A 22,566-nucleotide genomic window follows, 5' to 3' on the forward strand; every position below is an offset into this window, starting at 1 on the left:
ATAGACGCATCCCTACCCATTCGTCCTCACTAACCCGTTTCTCCATTCCCCAGGTGTGCTCACCGGCCCTGGTACTATCCACCAGGCAGTGCTGAAGCAGGTGACCACGCTCCACTATCCGAAGTCATTCCCAGTGGAGCCATAACACCCTTGGTTTCCCCTTGTCTCCAAAATCGCGAGCTGTCAACTGACTTCATGCTTAATATGCAAACCTAAACCCTGCGGGTGTCGCACCGGGTGCCCTGCCATTAATCTTTTGACCGATCCCTCCCCTTGGCCACTGTCACCACCTATGTATGCCTTAGAGACATGCCAGTTACCTGTGACAGGATTAATAGCTCATCCTACAAGATCTGTGTAAATATATGTGATTCATTACACGGTGTCATTCTTGAGACAAGGACATGCATAATGGAAATAAACACCCATGAGAAGATGTAACCCCTTGAATATATATTGGTTATTTTCTTTTTCTTGCACACATTCCTAGTTCAGCATGGCGTGCAGTCCACATTAGATGGAATTGCGCCTTCCCTCAGCCATGTCCCCTAAGCTTTGGAAAGACATGTTTCCTGAGATTAAAATCACTGGCTAACGGTTTCCAGCCTCGCTTCCCGTCTCCCTTTCGCCTCTCAGCCTCCTCCTGCCTGGTTGGGGCTCGATCTGCAAGCAATGGTATCCGCAGTCCTTCGCTGACAGAGGGGGTGTCCAGATTCCGAGGTGTCGCCCTTTGGTGTAGTGCCACTTAAAACCCAGGACCTACCCACTCCCTCCCAATCCTCTCCTCCCCCCGCCCCGCGCCGCTCTAGGAGGAGTCAAAATGTCCTCTTCCCCAGCTGGAGGGGATTGTAGTGCGTAAACAGGATTAACTCTCTCCCACCCAGCTGCGCTGAGCAGCCCGCGGCCTGCGGGCCGGAGCGAGCCCCTTGGTGCGCGGAGGGCGAGGCACGGGAAGCGGGGGATGGTGGAGCTCAGGACTTCGGAGCTGTCCCTGGGGCGCGCTTCCTCGCCAAGGGGGGCGGGGGGTCACATCCTCGGGAGCTGCTCCTCGGAAGCCGGGGCTGACGGCCGCGACGGCTCGGGCTCCTAGCCGCAGCCTCTCTCCACCACCTCCCTCTCCCTCCGCTCGCTTCCTCTCCGCCCACCGCGCTCTAGCCGCCGGGTCGCAGCCAGCGCAGTCCTCCGCCCCCCCTGAGCCGCCGCGCCCGCCCTCCCGCGCCCAGCCATGGGGGACCTGCCGGGCCTTGTGCGCCTCTCCATCGCGCTGCGCATCCAGCCTAACGACGGCCCGGTCTTCTACAAGGTGGACGGGCAGCGCTTCGGCCAGAACCGCACCATCAAACTGCTCACGGGCTCCTCCTACAAGGTGGAGGTGAAGATTAAGCCCACCACGCTGCAGGTCGAGTGAGTGCGGGCGCGCGCAGCGGCTGACCGGCCCCACTTGGGGTACGCGGGGTGGACCGAGGCCCCCGGGACAGCCTGAGCCTCTCCTGGGCACCTCTTGCCTCGCACCGCGCCCAGCGGGCCCAGGAGGTTGGCGGGGAGGAAGTGGGGGGCGGGTATAAGGTCAGCTCCCTGCACCCTAGGTCCCGTCCTCTGCCTTACACTACTGTCTCCGCTGTTCTCGCTTCCCTCCACGCCTCGCGGGGTGGGATGTTTAAAACAGCGACAGGAAGCCAGGGGTTGGGGGCTTTTTCTTTCCTTGTAGAATTTTCATCCCTTCTGTGCAGCTATCGGCGCGGACCCGCAGGCGGCCGGGGTGGGGCAGAGGGGAGAAGCTCGCCGCGGAGTTCACTTACCGCAACCTCGGTCCTCTGCCCCGTTCTGTGAGGCTGAAGGAAGGAGAAAGGCTGACGAATGAGGTGTAAAGTCGGGGGCGGGTGATTATTGGGGCTCCCTGAGGGATGCACCCCACTCCTCCATCAACCCTTATGAGCCTGGGACCCCGGAACTGGAAGAGCAAGACGGAAGGCAGCCTCCTCTGCTTAGGCCTAGTTTCCCGGTTTTCCTTGCCTGGTGTTTTTCTTTTTCTCCCGAATTGTCTGTTCAGCCTGGTGATTAGCAACATCCTGACAACAAAAGGATGGTTTTTTTATACTTATTTATTCGTGGCAGGTTTATCTCTTCTCTGCTACCAGAGGTTGATGCATCCAGTAGGCTCTGGCTGGCAAGTCAGTGTAGGAGGGTGCAGTAGCTTATGGGGAAGTATCCAGGACTGGAACCCTTTACCTCTCAGCTTCCAAGTAAGCATGGTGTAAAGTCCAGTGTGGAAAGAGGAAATAAACCATCCTATACTGTATCTACCTTTGGCTGAGCTTGGGAGGTGGGGTGGAGAGAGCTTTGACTCCACCTGGCACCTTTTATAGCTTAAGTGTCCTCCAGTAGTTCTTAATTCAACAAACTTGTATTGGCCTTCTAGATGCCAGGCTCCAACTGAATGACCTAGAGCCAAACCTGAGTTGCGTCTAATGCTCTTGGTCCATTTACTTGTCCCCATCACTGATAGCTCCAAGCACCCATTATCCTCACATTCCCCAGTGTTCTGTGCATCTGGTTATAATGCAGACTTTTTCTTTCCCTTCTTTCCTGGCAAAACCCCTTCTACCAAGTTATCTGTTCTATTTCCTTCAAGATAGTTCTCTATTTTTCAAGTGAATGTAAAAACAAATTTGTGTTAATGATAAAACTATTTTTTTTGGTTACACTTTAATTTTATCAAAGTTTTTCAGTGCCCTAACCCAGTGGTTCTCAAACTTGAGTCTACGTCGGAATCACCTGGAGGGCTCGTTAAAACACATGTGGCTGAGCCCCATCCTAGATTTAGTAAACTCTAGTTTACTATATCTAGAGTGGAGCTTAAGAATTTGCTTTCTGATGGTTGGCAGGTGATACTGATACTGCTGGTCCAGGGATGACACTTTGAGAACCATTACCCTAACATGAAGAAATGATGCCAGTGAGAATTTTTGGTGTGTGGCTGGCTTGAGGAAGAGTACCCCAAATTATGGGACCCCTGATTGTTGGAACAGAAGAAAAAACCATTGTTGGAACAGAAGAAAAAGGTTGCATTAGAATCACCTATGCAACCTTAAAATAAATTTTCTAGTGCCCAAACCACACCCCAGACCAACTGAATCCTATTCTCTGGGGTTTGAGATGGGGTGGGTATAGGTAGGTTTTTAATAGCTCCACAGATGAGAAACTAAAGAGGAAGACCATTGACGGAGTATAACTCAGCCTTGTGCAAGTACTTTGGATGAGAATACCGATGTCAGTCCAGAGAGATTAAGTAGTTGACCTAGGGTCACATGACTGGTTAGCTGGGGAAGTCAAGCCCCCTAAACTCTCAGAACTTTCTACCACACCACAGTGTCTTTGTTAGCCACACCCTATGGGGTTTTTGCCTGGAGTTGTGGTCCAGACCAGGACAGGGCGCCTAAGCTAATTCCTACCATATGTGGTCAACTCAAGTCCATTGCAGGAACATTTCCATTGGTGGTGTGCTTGTCCCGCTGGAACTGAAGTCTAAAGAGCCTGATGGGGACAGAATCGTATATACAGGAACATATGAAACAGAAGGTGTGGCCCCAACCAAGAGTGGAGAACGGCAGCCCATCCAGATCACCATGCCGGTAAGGCCTGCCTGGGATTGTGGAGTGTGGTGCCAAGGCAAGTGGAAACCATGGAAAAGAAAATACGAAATATTATTTCAATTCATGGTTTCATGTTCGAATATATTTGTTCATAATGTCCAAGTACAATTAATTAAATGATCCATGCTTCTCCAGTGATCGATTTCATAGTAATTTCTTATGTGGCAAAAATTTAAGTCTCTCCCTACATTTTTGTAATCTGTTCCATTGATCTGTCTACACTTATGCCAAAGCTGCATTGTTTTAAATACATTGCTTTGACAGTACGTGTTTGTGTATTTTGTAATTGGTCACCTTACTGAACTTGCTTACTAAAATTCTTCATTCGACGATCTTGGGTTTTTCAGATAGACAGTCATAATCTACATATAATTGTGTCATTTTTTGATTTTTTTTTCTGGCCTTCCTGCGTTGGCTAATGTTTCTAGAATAATGTTGCCTACTAATAGTGGTAATCCTTGTCTCCAGGGTTTCACTGTTAGATACAACGTTAGTTTCAAATATTTATTATGTTAAAGCATCCTGTTTCTAGTTCACTAAGAGGTATTTTTTTTAAATTGGGAGGTGTGTGAATTTCTTCTAATTCCTTTTCCCATCTACGGAGATAGTTTTTCTTCTTTGATATATTAATGGAATAAATATAAAATATACTTTGAAATACTAAACTTCCATTTATTTCTTAAAATAAACACTACTTAATGTCATTTATTATTTGTAATATATTACTACATTCAATATGCTAATATTTCATTTAGGGTTTTAAAATTTTTGTTTGTTTGGTTGATTTATCAGCAAATATATAAGGATTTCCTATATATGTCAGGCACTGGGAGAAGAGTGGTGAACAAAATAGATATCCCTGGCTTCATGGGGCTTCTTATCTAGAGGAGGAAAACATACTTTATACATGATTGTCAATAATAAAGTAGATAATTGTTATTAGACAAAATGTACTGAAACAGTAGTGGTACCCTTGGGATATATACCAGGGGTCTTAGTCTAGCTCAAGATTTAGGGGATGGCTTTCTTGAGAAAGAACTAAAGACATGTAAGAGTTGAGGGAAGAGGGAGCATTTGAGGAAAAAGGAGGTACAAGGATCAACAGCTGGGGGAGAGCAGAATGTGTTTCAGTGAATGAGTAGAAGCCCTGTATAGCTGGAGCAGACAGTGAGGCAGAGACTGACTCAAGATTAAGACAGAGTTAACACAACAGTGTAAATCAACTATACTCCAATAAAAATTTTAAAAATTAAAAAAAATAAAGATTAAGCTGGAGAGGAAAGTAGGGTTTAGATGTTACAGGACCTTCTTTCCTTATTGAATTTATCTTAATGCCTGTGGGAATTCATTGAAGGTTTGTAAGTCAACTTTGATAAGCAATTTACATACAAATTGTATGTAAATACATTAATACACCAATTTAAAGTATTCAGTTACATAGATTTTAACTACTGTATAATCACCACCCCAACAAAAATATAGAACATTTCTGTCATCCCCAAAAATTCCTCCAGGCCCATCTGTAATCGATGGCCCCAGGCTTAGCCCTCTCTGACCTTTTTGTCTCAATAACTTAGTTTTAACAGTTCTAGAATTTCATGTAAATAGAATCGTAGCATTGTGTCTGACTTCTTTCACTTAGCATAATGTTCTTGTATAACGTCATTGTAGCATAATGTTGTCACATAAATAGTTGGTTCCTTTTATCACTGAGTAGTATTCCATGGGAAGGATATACGACAGTTGATTTGTCCCTTCACCAATAAATGAACAGCTGGGGTGTTTTCAGCTTTTGAGGTTATGACTAAAGTTGCTATGAATATTTGAGTATGAGTTTTAGAGTGAGGATGTTTTCATTTCTGTTGAGTAAATACCTAAGAGGAGATTCGATGAGTCCCATGGTAAGTACATGTTTAACCATATAAGAAATATCCAGACTGCTGTACCATTTCATATTTCAACCAGCAATGTATGAGAATTCCAGTTACGTTACATACTTAATTATATATCAATCTTTTAAATTTGGAAATGCAAAAGACCTAGAAGAGCCCAAACAATTTTGTTTCATGGTCTATAATGTAGTCTTTAAATCAGATAGCCTAAATCTTCCCTCTTTGTTTACTCAGTTATTTTGACTATTCTAGGCCCTTTGCATTGTTATATAGATTTTAGAATGAGCTTGTCAATTTCTCCAAAAAATGGGGTATTAATTGGGTTTGCATTAAATCTAAATGCCAGTTTGGAAAGATTTGACACTTTACTGTTGAACCTTCTGATACATGAATATATCTGCCTATTTAGGTTTTCTTTCATTCATCTCTATAATGTATTACAGTGTTCCCTGTACAGATTTTATACGTACTTTGTTAAATTTACCATTAAGTATTTCATATTTAAATGCTACTATAAATGGTGGTTATTACTAGTATGTAGAAATAAAATTGATTTTTTTCTATACTCATCTAGAATCCTGAGGCCTTGCTGATTTCACTTATTAGTCCTAATAGTTGTTCGGGATTTTTTTTTGTAGAATCCCTAAGCTTTTCTATGTATGATACATTTTTTTTTTCATTTTTTAAAAAATATTTATTTATTTTTTTTGGCTTTATCGGGTCTTAGTTGTGGCACGTGGGCTCTTCGTTGCGGCCGGGCTCTGTAGTTGTGGCACACGGACTTAGTTGCCCCATGGCATGTGGGATCTTAGTTCCCCGACCAGAGATCAAACCCACGTCCCCTGCAATGGAAGGCAGATTCTTAACCACTGGACCACCAGGGAAGTCCCTCATTAACATTTTATTGAGGATTTTATATCTGTGTTCCTGAGGAATATTGGTCTATGGTTTTCTTTTCTTGTCATTGTCTGGTTTTTGGTATCAGAGTAATAATACTAGCTGCATAAAATTATTTGGAAAGTTGTTCACTCTACTGTTTTCTGGAAGAGTTTGTATAGAATTAATATTATTCTTATTTAATGTTGGATAGAATTCACCAATAAAAGCATGCATTTCACTTTGTCTAAAGGTTTGTAGTTACAAATTCAATTTCCTTAATTGATATTGGGCTATTCAGGTTTTATTTCTTGAGTTAATTTTTTTTTTTTTCTTTACGGTACGCGGGCCTCTCACTGTTGGGGCCTCTCACTGTTGTGGCCTCTCCCGTTGCGGAGCACAGGCTCCGTACGCGCAGGCTCAGCGGCCATGGCTCACGGGCCCAGCCGTTCCGCGGCATGCGGGATCTTCCCGGACCGGGACACGAACCCGTGTTCCCTGCATCGGCAGGCGGACTCTCAACCACTGCGCCACCAGGGAAGCCCTGAGTTAATTTTTTTTTATAAATTTATTTATTTTTGGCTGCATTGGGTCTTCGTTGCTGCACGCAGGCTTTCTCAGTTGCAGCGAGCGGGGGCTACTCTTCGTTGCGGTGCACCGGCTTCTCATAGCGGTGGCTTCTCTTGTTGCGGAGCACGGACTCTAGGCGTGAGGGCTTCAGTAGTTGTGGCACGCAGGCTCAGTAGTTGTGGCTCGTGGGCTCTAGAGTGCAGGCTCAGTAGTTGTGGCACACGGGCTTAGTTGCTCTGTGCCATATGGGATCTTCCTGGACCAGGGCTCAAACCCATGTCCCCTGCATCGGCAGGCAGATTCTTAACCACTGCACCACCAGGGAAGTCCCTTGAGTTAATTTTTGTAATTGGTCTTTGATATCATTCATTTATTTCAATTAAATTGTCAAATTGTTGGCACAAAGTTGTTGGTAATAATCCTCCACCATTCTTTGATGTCTTAGGATCTCTAATGATGTCCACTCTTTCATTCTTGATATTAATAACTTGCCATGCCCCCTCCCCACCAACCAGTCTAGCTAGAGATTTATCAATTTTATTGGCTTTTTCAAAAACCCAGCTTTGTTTTCATATGCTCCACTGGCCCATTTTTCTGTTTCATTGATTTCTGATCCTATCTTTTTTTTAAAGTTAGTTTTTATTTGTATGTTTGTTTGTTTATTTATGGCTGTGCTGTGTCTTTGTTGCAGCCCATGGGCTTAGTTGTGGTATGTGGGATCTTAGTTCCCCGACCAGGGATCGAACCCAGCTCCCCTGCATTGGGAGCCTGGAGTCTTAACCACTGGACCATCAGGGAAGTCCCCTGATCCTATCTTAATTATTTATTTCCTTCTTTTGTTTGCATTAAGGTATTTTAATTGAGGCTATACACACACACACACACACATATACACACAGAGTAAAATGATCTCTTTGTATATTGTACAGGTCGGTTTTCCATAGTTGGACTATATGCACCAAAGTGTGCATTTCTTTGAATCTTTTCTTCTTGGGGCTCACTGAATTTCTTGAATCTGTAAGTTAGTGTTCTTCCAAATTTGGGTATTTTTAACTGTTATTTTGTTTCAGATTTCTTTTCAACTTTATTCTTTTCTTGTAGTTCCTCAATTACACATTGGACAGCTTGGTATTATCCCACAGATCTTTACAGTCCTGTCCAGTTTTCTAAAAGAAAAGAAAATTGGTTGTTCAAATTAGATCATTTCTATTGATGTATACTCAAGCTCAGTGATTTTTTTTCTTCTGCCATTCCCAGGCTACTCTTGTGTTTATTTTCTGAAATTTTTTCTGTCATTGTACTTTTCAGCTCTAGAGTTTTTTATTTGTATTTTCTATAGTTTCCATCGCTCAAGATTCCCTATGTTTGCTCATTGAGACCATGTGCCCCTTTACTTCTTTGAGCATATTTATAATTGCTGGTTTGAAATACTTGTTTGGTAGGTCCAGTATCTGGCCCCATTTAGAGTAGGAATGACTTTTTTTCCTGAATATGGGTCATGCTTTCCTGTTTTGTTACATGTTTGATAATATTTGATTAGAAACTAAACATTGTAGATAATATATTATTGATTCTAGTTTCTTTTATTCTTCTGAGGATTAGTCTCTTTTTAAATTCTAGCATGCGGTAACATTGCTGGACTCAAACTACAAATTCTGTCTTCTCAGCAGGGTAGCAGCTGATATCTCTGCTTAATTTTTTTCAACTTCCAGTTGCTGCTTTTCTAGCCTGGTTCCCTTGTTCCAGTGGAGTTTAGCAGTCAGCCAAGGAATTGGACAGTTTATACTAAGATTTTGGGATCCATCCACCCTGAGGTTTCTCTAAATTTCCAGCTGCTCTGCCAGTCCTGAGCCCTTTGCTTTGATACTTTCAAACCAGTAAGACTCCAACTTCTCAGGTTTGGGAATGCATTCAATTAAAAAACCAAAACAAACAAACAAAAAAGTGAACTTACAAATCTTATTCAGCATAATTTTCTCTTTCAAGAATAAAGTCTTCTCTTAGACGAAACCAACCCTGCTGACACCTTGATCTGGGACATCTAACCTCTCAAACTGTGAGACAATAAACTTCTGTTGTTTGGAAAAGAAAGAAAAAAAAGACTCTACTGGTTTGTCCGCTTTTTCAAGCAGAAAAAGCCCCCTCCCACCAGCCCATACAAGCAGTTAGGGAAGAATTACGGCAGAGTTATAGTCAGATTTTGGGTCTCACCTCTTCCGTAGCTCTCTTGTTTCCAGGATTTTCTCCCTAAATTTCCAGCTGCTCTGCCATCCCTGAACACTGTCTTCTGCCACTTCTCGCAGATAAAGCTGCCGTTTACTTGGGCCAGAACTGCCGGGGGATTGGGGAGTAACCTCAAGCAAAAAAGCCGCACGGACAATTCTTAACTGTTATAGTTGAGATCTTTCAAGGGTAACTCTGGTTTCTGTCCTGCTTTGAGTTGCTTTTTAAAGCCTTCAAATAGTTTTTGTTTATATTTTGTCAGATTTTCTAATTCTCTACGTAAGTTTCACCCACCAACTCCCCATTTTTAAAAACATTTCAATGTAGGGCTTCCAGTTCCTGATAATGTGACAAGATTTGCATGTTGTTAAAATCGGTCTAGTAGCAATATGTAGGAGATAGGCAAAGGACAATTGGAAGGTTCTTCACCATTTAAGATGTGGTGTTAGGGTTAATAACTTAATAAAATGAATTGGGCATATTTTCATAGTTTGTGCTCTGAAACAATTTACATAGCATAGAATTTAGCTGTTACTTGAAAGTCTGACAGAATTTCCCCATAAAAGTCAGGATCCAAAATAATGGTATTTGGAAGGAATATCCCTAACTTTCAACTTAGTCCATAATGTTTGCCTTTGGGGGGCTTTGAAGATTTTACTGAGTCAATTTTAGTTGTTTTTCTGAGGAAATCATCCATTTCTACAGAAACACATTTTAAAAGGTATTTTTAGACTTCTAGGAAAATATTTGAAGATCACACATCCAACAAAGGGCTGGTGGATCAAAATAAATCTCTTTTAAATCAAATAAGTGTCCTTCTACCATAGTGTATCGAGAATAGCATATGTAATTAGAGTTGAAAGGAAACATTAACTCGAAGCAGAACTGCAAATACTAAAGTTATTAGAGGGCTTCCCTGGTGGCGCAGTGGTTGAGAATCTGCCTGCTAATGCAGGGGACACGGGTTCGAGCCCCGGTCTGGGAGGATCCCACATGCCACGGAGCAACTAGGCCTGTGAGCCACAACTACTGAGCCTGCGCGTCTGGAGCCTGTGCTCCGCAACAAGAAAGGCTGCAATAGTGAGAGGCCCGCGCACCGCGATGAAGAGTGGCCCCCGCTTGCCACAGCTAGAGAAAGCCCTCGCACAGAAATGAAGACCCAACACAGCAAAGATAAATTAATTAATAAAAAAATAAAGTTATTAGAATTTTATTTTTGTTTATTTTTTAAAATTTTGTTGAAGTATAGTTGATTTACAATGTTGTGTTGATTTCTTCTGTACAGCTAAGTGACTCAGTTATACATATATATAGATATATATATTCTTTTCATATTCTTTTCCATTATGGTTTGTCACAAAATATTGAATATAGTTCCCCATGCTATACAGTATGACCTTGTTGTTTTTCCATCCTATATATAATAGTTTGCCTCTGCTAATCCCAAACCCCTATTCCTTTCCTCCCCTACTCTCCCTCCCGCTTGGCAACAACAAGTCTGTTCTCTATACCTGTGAGTCTGCAGTTTCATAGATGTGTTGATTTGTATAGTATTTTAGACTCCACGTATAAGTGACATCGTATGGTATTTGTCTTTCTCTTTCTGACTTATTTCACTTAGTATGATAACCTCTAGGTCCATCCATGTTGCTGCAAATGGCATTATTTCATTCTTTTTGATGGCTAATATTCCATTGTGTGTGTGTGTGTATGTATGTATATATATATATATATATATATATATCTCACATCTTCTTTATCCATTCACTGTCAATGGACATTTAGGTTATTTCCATGTCTTGGCTATTGTAAATAGTGCTGCTATGAACATAGGGGTGCATTTATAATTTTCAAATTATAGTTTTGTCTGGGTATATGCCCAGGAGTGGGATTGCTGGATCATGTGGTAGTTTTATTTTCAGTTTTTTGAGGAACCTCCATACCATTTTCCATAGTGGCTGCACCAATTTACATTCTCACCAACCATACAGAGGTTCCCTTTTCTCCACACCCTCTCCAGCATTTGTTATTTGTAGACTTTTTAATGATGGCTATTCTGACTGGTATGAAGTGGTCCTCATTATAGTTTTGATTTGCGTTTCTCTAATAGTTAGTGATGTTGAGCATCTTTTCATGTGCCTGTTGGCCATCTGTCAGAATTTTAATGAGAGCCCAAGGGCCAGTGAGCTAACTTTAAGTTGTTCATTCTTTCACTGAGCTGGTACTGAGCACTGGGTCAAGTGCAGGAGTGGTCACCATAGATGAAACTGTACCCTATCTGTGGTCACAGAGCAGGAGAGCAGACCTCCCCACCTTCTCCCTGGAACCAGTATGGGCTGAGGGGACCAGAGGTATAACTTGCTCTGGTTTTAGAAGGGTGGAGTCATACTTCTTTTGCTATAGGTGTAAACAGAACCCTAGGGAGGAAGATTAACTTATTTTAGAAAGAACTCAATTAAACACTTCTTAATTGGATCTGTAAAGTGAGAACTTCTACATAATTTTGAATGAGAATGAAACAAAGGTATTTTTTTAATGTGAGAATGATTTAGACCGAGTCATGAAACGAAAGATTTTCTTACTCACCGTAAGTCTGGATTGCCTGTCCAGGCACGGCTAAAAGGATTGCCTGTCCAGGCACGGCTAAAAGGTTTAGATGCTTTGGAGGATGTTGTACTGACAAGAATCTCTATGCTGTAACTAATGAATCCTGAGTCCCAACAGTAAAACCTAGATTCTTCCATATAATTTCCACTCTAGAAGAAGCAGGTGATTGATAGTTGATTGTTCCAACAATGATCGCACATCATTTGGTTTGAGCATTGGCCATGCATTTGTATCTTATTTGTAATAGGCTGATTCTAAGGAAAACAATTGAAATTAGAGGTTTCCTGATCATGTCAGCAGCTCTTATGTTAAATTCAAATGTTCATTCTAGTGGTGAAGCTTTCAGCTAGCCTTCATCATTATCCTACAATGTTTTTAAGTTACCAATATTTCAAACTTAAGTTTTAAAAAGTATGGACATACCCCACTCTCACAGACAACACCAAAACATTGAAATATCCAGGTAAATGCAATCAATTAAGCAGGAAGTTCCTGGATTATTAAATTTACATTCTTTACCAAGGGAAACATCAGTGCTATGGGTGCCTGAGGAAACGTCTAGAATGTCAGAATTAGAACTGGAAGTTATGAAGGTATTGGGATGCCATCTACTTCTGTAATTAACTGTGATTCCAGGCAAACCTTCATTCAATGGGTGTGTTTCCTCAATGCAAATAGGTGGATTCCACTATCTGATGACTAAGACCACTGTCAGCCCTAACATGGTGTGAAAATTACAAACTTACCTTTAGGGGTGTGGTACTAATTGTTTGCTGAAGAAAGTCAGATTCTCAAATACTGTCATTTAGGATCACACCAAATAGGACTGAAATCCCACAAATTTATGTAGGATTCCTTTCTGGTTGGGCACAGACTCACAGAGAAGTGTGGGGACGCATCCCAGCATTTCAAGGGCTTTGCATGATTTTCTTAAAAAATTGTAAAATATCATGACAAGGTTCAGAAATGTGCATAAACTTTTACAGCACCAGTAATCCCTACATTTTGATATGGCTCATTTTCAGATTACCTTCCACATATATACATTCTGTAGTTGCAATAGCTTTTAATACATATTTTGTACAACTTTCTACGTATTCATTTTTATAATTTTAAGGGTAACATAAGACTCTATCACAATATATCATAATGATTACACTCTTACCCAGATATTAGATATATTGATTGTCCCATCATAAAAAGTGCTATAATGTAAAGTTTTGTGCATATAGTTACCTCAATCTGAGTAAAAATACGTGGTCAAAAGAACTGAATCTTTATGGCTGTTCCCACATATGGCCTTTTTGGTGTTTTTTTTTTTTTTTTTTAAGATGTACATACTATTTTACAATGTTACTAGCAATAAAGTCTACTGGCTTTGTTAAAATTATGACATCATTGAGAATTACTTTAAAAAAATAGATTTTCTATTTTACTTTTCACTATCACAAGAATGAACATTTCTACTTGTTAATTTAATTTTGTTTCTTCTTGTGTATATTATTCTTTCATGTTTCATCAATACTTCTGTTGGAAATTATTTTTTAAAAAACTCAGACTCCTAATAAAGATAAACAATCTGTCGTATCTGTCATATTTCTCTCACTATCGCTTTATTTTTATTTTCCATTGTGTAGAAATATAATTACATTAAAAATTTTCATTTTCTGTTATGATTTCTTCTTTTAAAATGAAGACGGTTATTTTTCCCATAGAGTTGACAGTCTATTTTGGTTTTCCCATAGTTTTGGATTTTATGAGATTTAACTTTCCTCTTATTCAAACTTGATTTATATGTTTATACTGTACATCATTTTCCAAAAGATTTAAGCTGGTATTTAGCATTTTATGAGTCCCAGCAGCAAAGCCTAGGCTCTTAAATATAATTTCCACTCTAGAAGAAGCAGGTGAATGATTGTTCCAACAGTGATCGCACAGCTTTTGGTGTGAACATTGGCCATGCATTTGTATTTTATCTGTAATACGTGATTCTATTCCAATTGAAATTAGTATTATTTTTAAAACTTTTTATTCATTTATTTTTTGGCTGCCTTGGGTCTTTGTTGTGGTGCACGGGCTTCTGATTGCGGTGGCTTCTCTTGTTGTGGAGCACGGGCTCCAGGTGCACGGGCTTCAATAGTTGTGGTGTGCGGGCTCAGTAGTTGCGGCTCGCAGGCTCTAGAGCGCAGGCTCAGTAGTTGTGGCGCACGGGCTTAGTTGCTCTGCAACATGTGTGATCTTCCTGGACCAGGGCTCGAACCCGTGTCCCCTGCATTGGCAGGCGGATTCTTAACCACGGCACCACCAGGGAAGTCCTAGAATTATTATTAATTGAAATTAGAGAAGGTTTCCTGATCAAGTCAGCGGCTATAATGTTAATTGAAAATTTCATTCTAGTGATGAAAGCCTTACATATGTTTTAACACTATTTTATGACTTTTGTCAAGCTTAAGTATTGTAAATTACAGACACAACCACTTTCACAGGTAATAAGGAAGTCTTGAGATCCCCAAGTAAATGCAGTTAATCAAGTAGGTGAGTCCAGCAAGGGAAGCTGAATTAAAGGTGCACCAAAGCAACTTCTTATGAGTCTAAGTTTACCTCAGAGTCGTTTGTCAGATTTTTATAAATCATTGGCTAAATGATGCTAGGGTAATTGGCTATTTGGGGGAAACATCACTGCTGTTCTTTCTGGATGCCATGCATCAAAAAGATATTTCAGATGGATCCCAGGGTTATCTGTAAAAAGTCAACTTTGTAAAAAATCAAAATGAACAGAATTAATCTAAAACCTTAAAGAAATGGAAGAAATCCAAAGGTGAAAATGGAAAGCTTTGATTACATAAATGTAAAATTCCTGTTAAACATTGTAAACAAAGTTAAATTTTCCTTAAAAGGCAATTTAAATTAAAAGGCAAATGATGGTTGGTGAAAAACTTATTTGTAACATGGATGGTTAAGCTGTGTTGCCTCGATTTGCCACTGCGCCACTAGGGAAGCCCCAAGATGCTTATTTATACTGATTTTATTTACTAAGGAAATAACATCATGTCTCTATCAATATAATCTCATTCTGTGCTCCCAAGTCAGTGGATTTCTAAGTGACTCTATTCTTGGTGAATTTCACATGTCTCCAGTGGATTTGGGTGGAATGGTGAGTAGAGAGAAGTACTCTGGGGATTCTAGGGCATCTGGTTGTAAGACCACCATGGAAATTGTTTAAAACAAGTTCTTCAGATTCTTCATTTGTTACTGAGCAAAACAAATGAGTCTCCTCTCTTTGGAAGCTGATGGGTTCTCTTTCACATTGGTTGTGAAATAAAAGTATACCAAGCCTTGCCACTTATAAGAACACTAAGGCAAATAAAATGTCCAGGTACGTAGTAGAGTGTCAGTGTCAGAATAGACTGGGTGGCTTAAACAGCAAATATTTATTTTTCACAGTTCTGGAGGCTGGAAGTCCAAGATCAAGGCGCCAGCAGACCTGGTATCTGGTGAGAACAAGCTTTCTGATTCACAGACAGCTGCTTTCTTGCTGTGTTCTCACATGAAGGAAAGCAGAGAAAGAGAGAGATCATCCCTCTCATGTCTATTTTTATAGGGAACACTAATCCGATTCATGAGGGCTCCATCTTCACACCCTAATTACTTCTGGAAGGCCCCACTTCCAGATACCATCACGTTGGGGATTTAGGCTTCAACATATGAATTTTGGGGAGCTACACACATTCAGTCCATAGTAGTGTCCTAAAGCACTCTACACACGGCAGTTCATAGATGTTCTTCTCACTCAGGGAGAAAAAAGAAAAACCGTTCAGTACCTTTTAGCTTATTTGCTTATATAAATAATTTGGTACATTGATTATAGTGTCTAGATGGGAATTAGGAAACCTAGCTTCTTGACCTGCCTCTAGCATTAGCTGGCTGCACAGTGTAGACCTAGGCCAACTCACTTAACCTCTCTGAATATTAGTTCTTTCATCCTTAAAATGGAGATGTTACAACCAGTCACAACGCCAATGTGCAATGACATATGTGAAAGTAATTGTATTAAAAAAAAAAGAACTATTAAATGCACAGAATTATACCATGTATAATTGCATAACCTGGGAGCCTGCCCGGGTAAATTTGCCTTGGAAGGCACAGATGGGTTGGGAGGGAATGGAGAGCTTGTAGTTGCTTCCTCTGTTCTTCAAGAGTAATGTCAGCTTTGCATAGCACATCTGTTCTTAGCCAGAAGAGAAGAAATCCTGAGTTAGGTAGAGAGATGCCCAGGAAATAGAACTCTAGAAGGAAGAATAGGAAGAAGGTTAATGGGAAGTTAAAACAACTAAGGTGTGGGAGAGAGGAAGACATATGCCTATTTAGCAGTTAAGTTTACTTTAATAAGACCTTGGGTCCAACATTAATAACAGAAACAAAGTAGAAGCACCTAAACATCCCATATCTTTAGCTGTGACTTGCTGTCAACAGACTTCTATTTTGGTCTCCTGTGTTACTGAGAACTCTTAGATTGAGACTTTATTAATTTTAAGGTCATTCAGGTATAAGTGTAGTGCCTTAAGCCTTTTTGTTTTGTTTTGTTTTGTTTTTGCCTGTGGTCGTGATCATCTTTGTTTGTTTTTGTGACCAACTTTTATTTATATCTGTTTCAGAAAAGGTATTGTCTTTCCCACTTACCTAGCCTGATATCAAACTGCTCCCTCAAAAGTTTAGCTGGTGTTTGTAAAATATTTTTATAACTTAATTTAATTCAGTTGCACTTAAAATGTACAGTGTCCTGTGCTGGTCAAAAATAATAATAAGTCATCTTGGTGATTTGTAAAATGAGATATCGGTTTGTTATTACCACCATTACCCTATTGTAAACAAAGTTGTAATATTTTCATTAGCATATATGTATCCTTAATAGAATTTATTAAATCCCTAGGGTTCAAGGGATATATATGTTCATTTTTCAGGGGTGATAGATCCATTTCACCACTTAAACTATTCTTTCTGATTATAAAAGTAACTATTTATTGCAGAAAACCTAAGTAGAAAAGATATAAAAACAATTTCTTAGAGAGCTATTGTTAATATTTTTTCATTTTCTTTTCTCTGTACATCTTATTTTGTGTATTTGAACTCATAATGTATATAAAGTGTTTTAATCTTTTTTCTGTTAAAATTGTAATCATTTTCTTTCATCATTAAAACTAAATTCCTGTTTAGTGATTACATAAATCCATAGTACAGATATTCCACCATTTTCATAATAATTTCCTAAAGTTGGATGCTTAAATTGCTTCCAGTATTTGGAAATGTTTGCTAAGTTGATAGGTGAATAATATCTCTGTAAAGTATGTATTTCTTTAATTACTAATAATATTACATTGGAATATTTTTCAGATGTTAGCCAAGTTTTTAATGAACTGTCCAGTTTTATCCAAATGTTCTTAGTAGTTCTTACTAGTTAATTCATATAATATTTTATATTAAGGATATTAGCTATTTGGTAATACTTGTAAATACTTACAATTTGCCTTAACATGTTTTCTGATTATAAAAGTACAATTCAATCATTAAATTTTTAAAGTACAAATAAGTACATAGAAGAAAATAAAACTTATTCCATCAGCATTCACATGTGTAATTTTAATGGAATTAACACTAGACAGTCTTGTTGGTACTCTGCTTAGTTCAGGTGACAATATAGAATATACTAGAAAAATTTTAGTAAATATTTACATTTAGAATTGTTATATAGTATTCCACTATACACATATGCCATAATTAATTAAGGATGGAAAGTTAGTGTTCAATTTTTCACTACTCGAAACCCTGTGGTATTCTTAAGGTAAATTATAAGTGAAATTACTGGACCCAAGTATGTTCACACCTTTACTTGATACAAATCACCCTTCCGGAAGGCTATGTAATTCAGTTCCCACTGGCAGTGTTCAGAATACCTGTTTCCTTGGTGCTCACTAAAAATCCATAGTTCTAATTTTTAATCAACTTTGTTGTATAGTTTACATATAACAAATGTACCCATTTTAAGTATACTGATCAATGAGTTTTAACAAACACATACGTATACTCTTGTAACCACCACCCCAATCAAGATGTAGAATGTTTCCATTACCCCAGAAAGTTCCCTCTTGCACATTTTCATCTATCATCAATTCCCTCCTCCTACCCCAGGTAACTTGGGTAACCACAGCTGTTTCCTGTCAGCATAGATTATATTCTATCACTATAAATTATATGGAGATATAAAATATATGGATGTAAATGGAATCATATAGTACATGTATTCTTTGGGGTCTAGATTCTTTTGCTCAGCATGTCTTTGAGATCCATCACTGTTGCTGCCTGAATCAGTATGTTCTCTTATTGAGAAGAAAGCCATTTTACTGATGTACCAAAATGTGTCTATCAGCAGGTGAATGATGAAACATTTGGGTTGATCCCAGGCTGGGGCTTTTGTGAATAAAGCTGCATATATGTGCACCGGTCTTTAAGCTACGACTCTCTAAAAAGAGATCCTTCATTTTCTTACCTGGGAGAAGATTTGTGGACTCTAGGTATATCACCTACTGTTTCAGGTCAAGCAGATTTCTCAAAGGCAAGCCATACCTTGTTTTAGAGTCCGATTAGCAGGATGAGGCAATGGGGCAGGCTATGATTTTGAGAGCATCTTGGAAGGCTCTCTGGGGAGCACCTGATCGCCCTCCTCCTGTAGCAGCCGCAAGCATAAGGCTCCTATTGCTCACAGCCCTCCCCCACGATGTCTTCTGGCTCCTGACAAGTCTAAGAACCCTGCTAAGTCAGGCCTGGCCTCTTCCCATGACGGGGGGTGGGTCAGAGGAGAAAATAACGACAGGCATCATGCTGTTTACTGCCACATCCCCTAAATAGCTCCAGGAGGCAATGGCAGGGTCAGGCTACCCTACAGGCCACTTGAGCCCCTGCCCAATGGCCTCTAGGGTATTCTGTGCTCTCTTCTCAGCTGCATGAGAATTGTGTGCTCAGGACTCCGTAGAATTCCGTGCAGTGTTTGCAGGGCCTACCTTCTGGAAGTAGAATGCAAACTTCTTGAGAGCAAAGGATCATGCCTTATACAAATTTTCCTATGTACGAGGCACACAGTAGGTACTCACATAGGGTGTTGGGTGATGTAAAATCAGAACCTGAGACATGGGCGTGGCTTATAAACACTCAATAGTATTTGAAAGTCAAAGTAGGGTCTTTAACAAACAAATGCTTCCGATAACATAGTTTTCCCTGGAATTGAAATTAGCGATGGAGGGCAGTTGTAGCTTTTGTTTCGTGTCGTTGTGCACATGTTATTTTGTACAGCTATTTTTCGTAAAAGAAACCAAAGACAATCATTAAACACCATTCCCTCTCTTCTCTTCCCAATCTCCCTTCTGTGGCAACCTCTGAAATTCTGAGATTCTGAGAGAAGTTTCCAGAACCTAAATATGGGAAACAGATACATTTGGGGAGTTATTTGTATTAAAGGCAATATGATAACAAATGCCATGAGTGGGATGGGAATAAGATTTTACAGAGAAATAAATGGTTTACAGACAGCTTTTCAGGAAAATCTCTCTCACAATAAAGGAAGATAGTTCATTAGAGTAAGGGCCTAAGCTTTCAGACCACAAGAGCCTGGAGTGATGACACAGATTACACCTCATTACACAGTACATCTGTTACTAAGTCTAAAGTCACTATGCTCGCTGCATGACAGGCAGTAAGTCGGGAGACAAGTTATTGGGGGAACTTTATTTGGAAAACCAGCAGACTGAGAAGGTGGCCGACTAATGTCCTAGAGAACCATCTTACCCCAGTCAGAATTCAGGCTTCGTTTATACTAACAGGTGAGGGGCAGGGGTGAAGGGGGAGTTGGTTGGTGTAAACTTCTTGGTGCCGGAATCCTTTGTTCTTGCAGCTGTCCATGTAGGTCAGGTCACGATGTTCCCGTAAACCTCCAACAAGACAAATGTTATTCTCTGTTCTGCACTTTTTGTCTTTATATGAATGGGAAAGTGTTGTACTCTTAAAGGTCAGAGCCTTGAGAATGGGCCGTCCTGTATATTGCAGGCCATAGGCAACATTCTTAACTCGAAGCAAAAGCAATAGAATACAAAGGTTGAAGTAAAAGAAACAGATCTAATACGGAGTCAGATTTGTTCTTCCCTATTATATCTCTTTCACGAACGTCAACTCTTATGTTTGCTCATGGCAGAATGAGGTTTTGATGGGGCATGTCTCTCTTCCCTCAGTTCACTGACATTGGGACCTTCGAGACGGTGTGGCAGGTCAAGTTTTACAATTACCACAAGCGAGATCACTGCCAGTGGGGAAGCCCCTTCTCCGTCATTGAGTACGAATGCAAGCCCAATGAGACCCGCAGTCTCATGTGGGTGAACAAGGAGTCCTTCCTCTAAAGATGGCGCTTTCTGATGCTGTTGGACAGTCTCTTCAAAGATCCACTTTTAGATAACCCAGCACAAGCCTTCACCAAGGCACACCACTCCGTTGCTGTCTCCCATTGGGTGCCAATTATCTACTAGCCCTGATTATTCTGAATGTGTAATTCCCCTCTGATGCGATGTCCCTGACATAAAAGGTCATGATGTACCCTGCCCAAGAGACTCCCTTTCTGTATTCTGTGTTGGTGTTCCTGCCTCCAGTTGCTCTTGCTCATGCTGGTGGCCACTTGGAGGAGCTCCGTGGAATCCGCAGGCTGTGTCCCACACTTAACTTTTCCACTGAATGACTGTGCTCTTTTGTTTCCAAGTTGAGTGCTTCCCTCTTTTTTGTTCAATGTTAAATAAAAAATAACAGTGTGCTTGGGTTCCATCCCAAGTGTGCAAGGGTAACATGTAACTTGGGATGTTTTCCATCTGTGTCAAAGTAGCCTTTGTGAAAATGTGATGCAAACAGCAGTCCATGGGACTCGAGTGTTGTGCTTTCTATAAACAGCTCGGCTATTTCAGGGAAGAATAATGACGAAAGAAAAGGACAAATATTTAAGAAGTGTTTATAACGTATTACAACTCAAATAATGTAAGGTATTGTGCTGTGGCCTAGTGGAAGTGGGAACGAGCCTTGTGTGGACCACTGTTACACAAGGTGACCAAAGTGACAGGGTTAACTCTTTGGCAAGTGACTGTGGTGTCCAAACAGGCATGCTGATGGCCTCCCTACATTCCCCTCCACTTGAACTTTGTAAAACTGTGTATGGAACTATAATCAACTTTTGATATTTCTTAATAAAGGCATTGAAAATCATCCCTGACTTGCCTTCTTAATTTGGGCAATATCTGTCTAGCAGGTGGACCTCTGCTCCAGGCCAGCTCTACTAAGATTGCTACTGAATCCAGGCAGGTACCGCTCACCACACGACAGGTCAGTAAATCAAGAGATGAGGTGGAGGGGCACAGAATAATGACTTTATTCGGAAAGCCAGCAGACCAGGTAGATGGTGGACTACTGTCCCAAAGATTAGAATTCAGGCATCTTTTATATTGAAAGGGGAGGCGGTGTGGCTGTTTGTTGCGAACTTCTTGGTGCCGGAATCCTTTGTTCTTGCAACTGTCCATGTAGGTCAGGTCACGCTGTTCCTGTAAACCTCCAACAAAACAAATGTTATTTTCTCTTCTGCAACTTTTTAATCTCTCTATGATTGGGAAAGTGTTACACTTTTAAAGGTCAGAGCCTTGAGAATGGGCTATCCTGTATATTTCAGACTATAGGCAACATTCTTTTACCAAAGGTGCAGAACCAGCATGACCAAGCACAGGCAACAGAGCACAAGGATTAGGGCTAAAGGAATAGATCCAATACGGAGTCAGGTTTGTTCTTCTCTGTTACAAGACCGCCATCTGTGTTGCAGGGTGAGGGGGATATACCTGGAGTAGAAATAGCACACTTAACTCATAGATCAATTCTGACCATTAAACAGGGAATACTCTACCGGCTGCAACAAAGCTAGCACAGGCTTGGGCTCTTGGTGGACAATCAAAAAATGCTTGTTCCTATCCTCTCTCCATTCCTCCTTCCAGGGTGACCACACCCCTATCAGCCAGCTATATAGCTGAGCAGCTTTAGGATGTGGTGCTGTAACAGTGCATGTGCATCAGGATGGAGACCTCCTTGCCTGCTCCCAGGCACTGCAAGGTACCTGGCACAAAGCCTGTACTCCATGTAGATTGAGGATGAATTCCCTAAGAAGCAAAGAAACATTCTCTTGAAAGGTAACAATATTGTAATGTTCACTTGGGAAGCACAAATCCTATTGGGTTGGAAAAAGTTAGTTGGGGATTTGTTTTTTTGTTGCCTGTGAACCTTCCATGTAAGAATATGCAAGGTTAATGGGACTGTTGCAAAGAATCCGTTTCTTGTGGAAATGAATTTGGAAGGCTGGCCCCAAACCCTCTGCACCTGTGTTACTTACCTGCAATGAGGCTGTGCTGCCAGCAGGGCACAGTAATGCCTTGGATTTGGGCTAATCACGAGCGGTGTTAAAAGAGAGGAGTATGCTTCTCAATTCGCTTGTTTTTCAAAAACGATAGTGTCTATTAACTGTTGCTAAATATAAGCGCTAATCCGCTCCTAATTACTGTATTTTAAAAGCCAACACTCTTCAAACACTGAGATATTTAAAGCAATGGGTTTACCATAGACAGAGGCTTAAGTTTTATTCCAGAATATCCAGTGGAAATGCAGTTATTAGAAGGTGGGCAAAT

General features: G+C 40.6%; 1 protein-coding gene across 1 annotated transcript; it reads left to right on the forward strand.

Moving 5' to 3' along the window:
• Nucleotides 1-1,086: 1,086 nt before the first annotated feature.
• On the forward strand, nucleotides 1,087-21,109 carry CNRIP1 (cannabinoid receptor interacting protein 1). The gene is made up of 3 exons (XM_004313772.4): nucleotides 1,087-1,404; nucleotides 3,482-3,632; nucleotides 20,098-21,109. Exons 1-3 carry the CDS (start codon nucleotides 1,226-1,228, stop codon nucleotides 20,260-20,262), a joined length of 495 nt encoding a protein of 164 aa, XP_004313820.1. The 5' UTR covers nucleotides 1,087-1,225; the 3' UTR covers nucleotides 20,263-21,109.
• The last annotated feature ends 1,457 nt before the right edge of the window (nucleotides 21,110-22,566 follow it).

This window comes from Tursiops truncatus, chromosome 14, assembly GCF_011762595.2.
Source record: "Tursiops truncatus isolate mTurTru1 chromosome 14, mTurTru1.mat.Y, whole genome shotgun sequence".
In the NCBI taxonomy this organism is placed as follows: Eukaryota; Metazoa; Chordata; class Mammalia; order Artiodactyla; family Delphinidae; genus Tursiops; species Tursiops truncatus.

Bases quoted from the DNA above. Each gene is read 5' to 3' on its own strand.
- CNRIP1 (XM_004313772.4), top strand. From the start codon at position 1,226: ATGGGGGACCTGCCGGGCCTTGTGCGCCTCTCCATCGCGCTGCGCATC. The intron at 1,405-3,481 runs GTGAGTGCGGGC...AGTCCATTGCAG, and splicing joins CCCACCACGCTGCAGGTCGA to GAACATTTCCATTGGTGGTG. The intron at 3,633-20,097 runs GTAAGGCCTGCC...CTCTTCCCTCAG, and splicing joins CCATCCAGATCACCATGCCG to TTCACTGACATTGGGACCTT.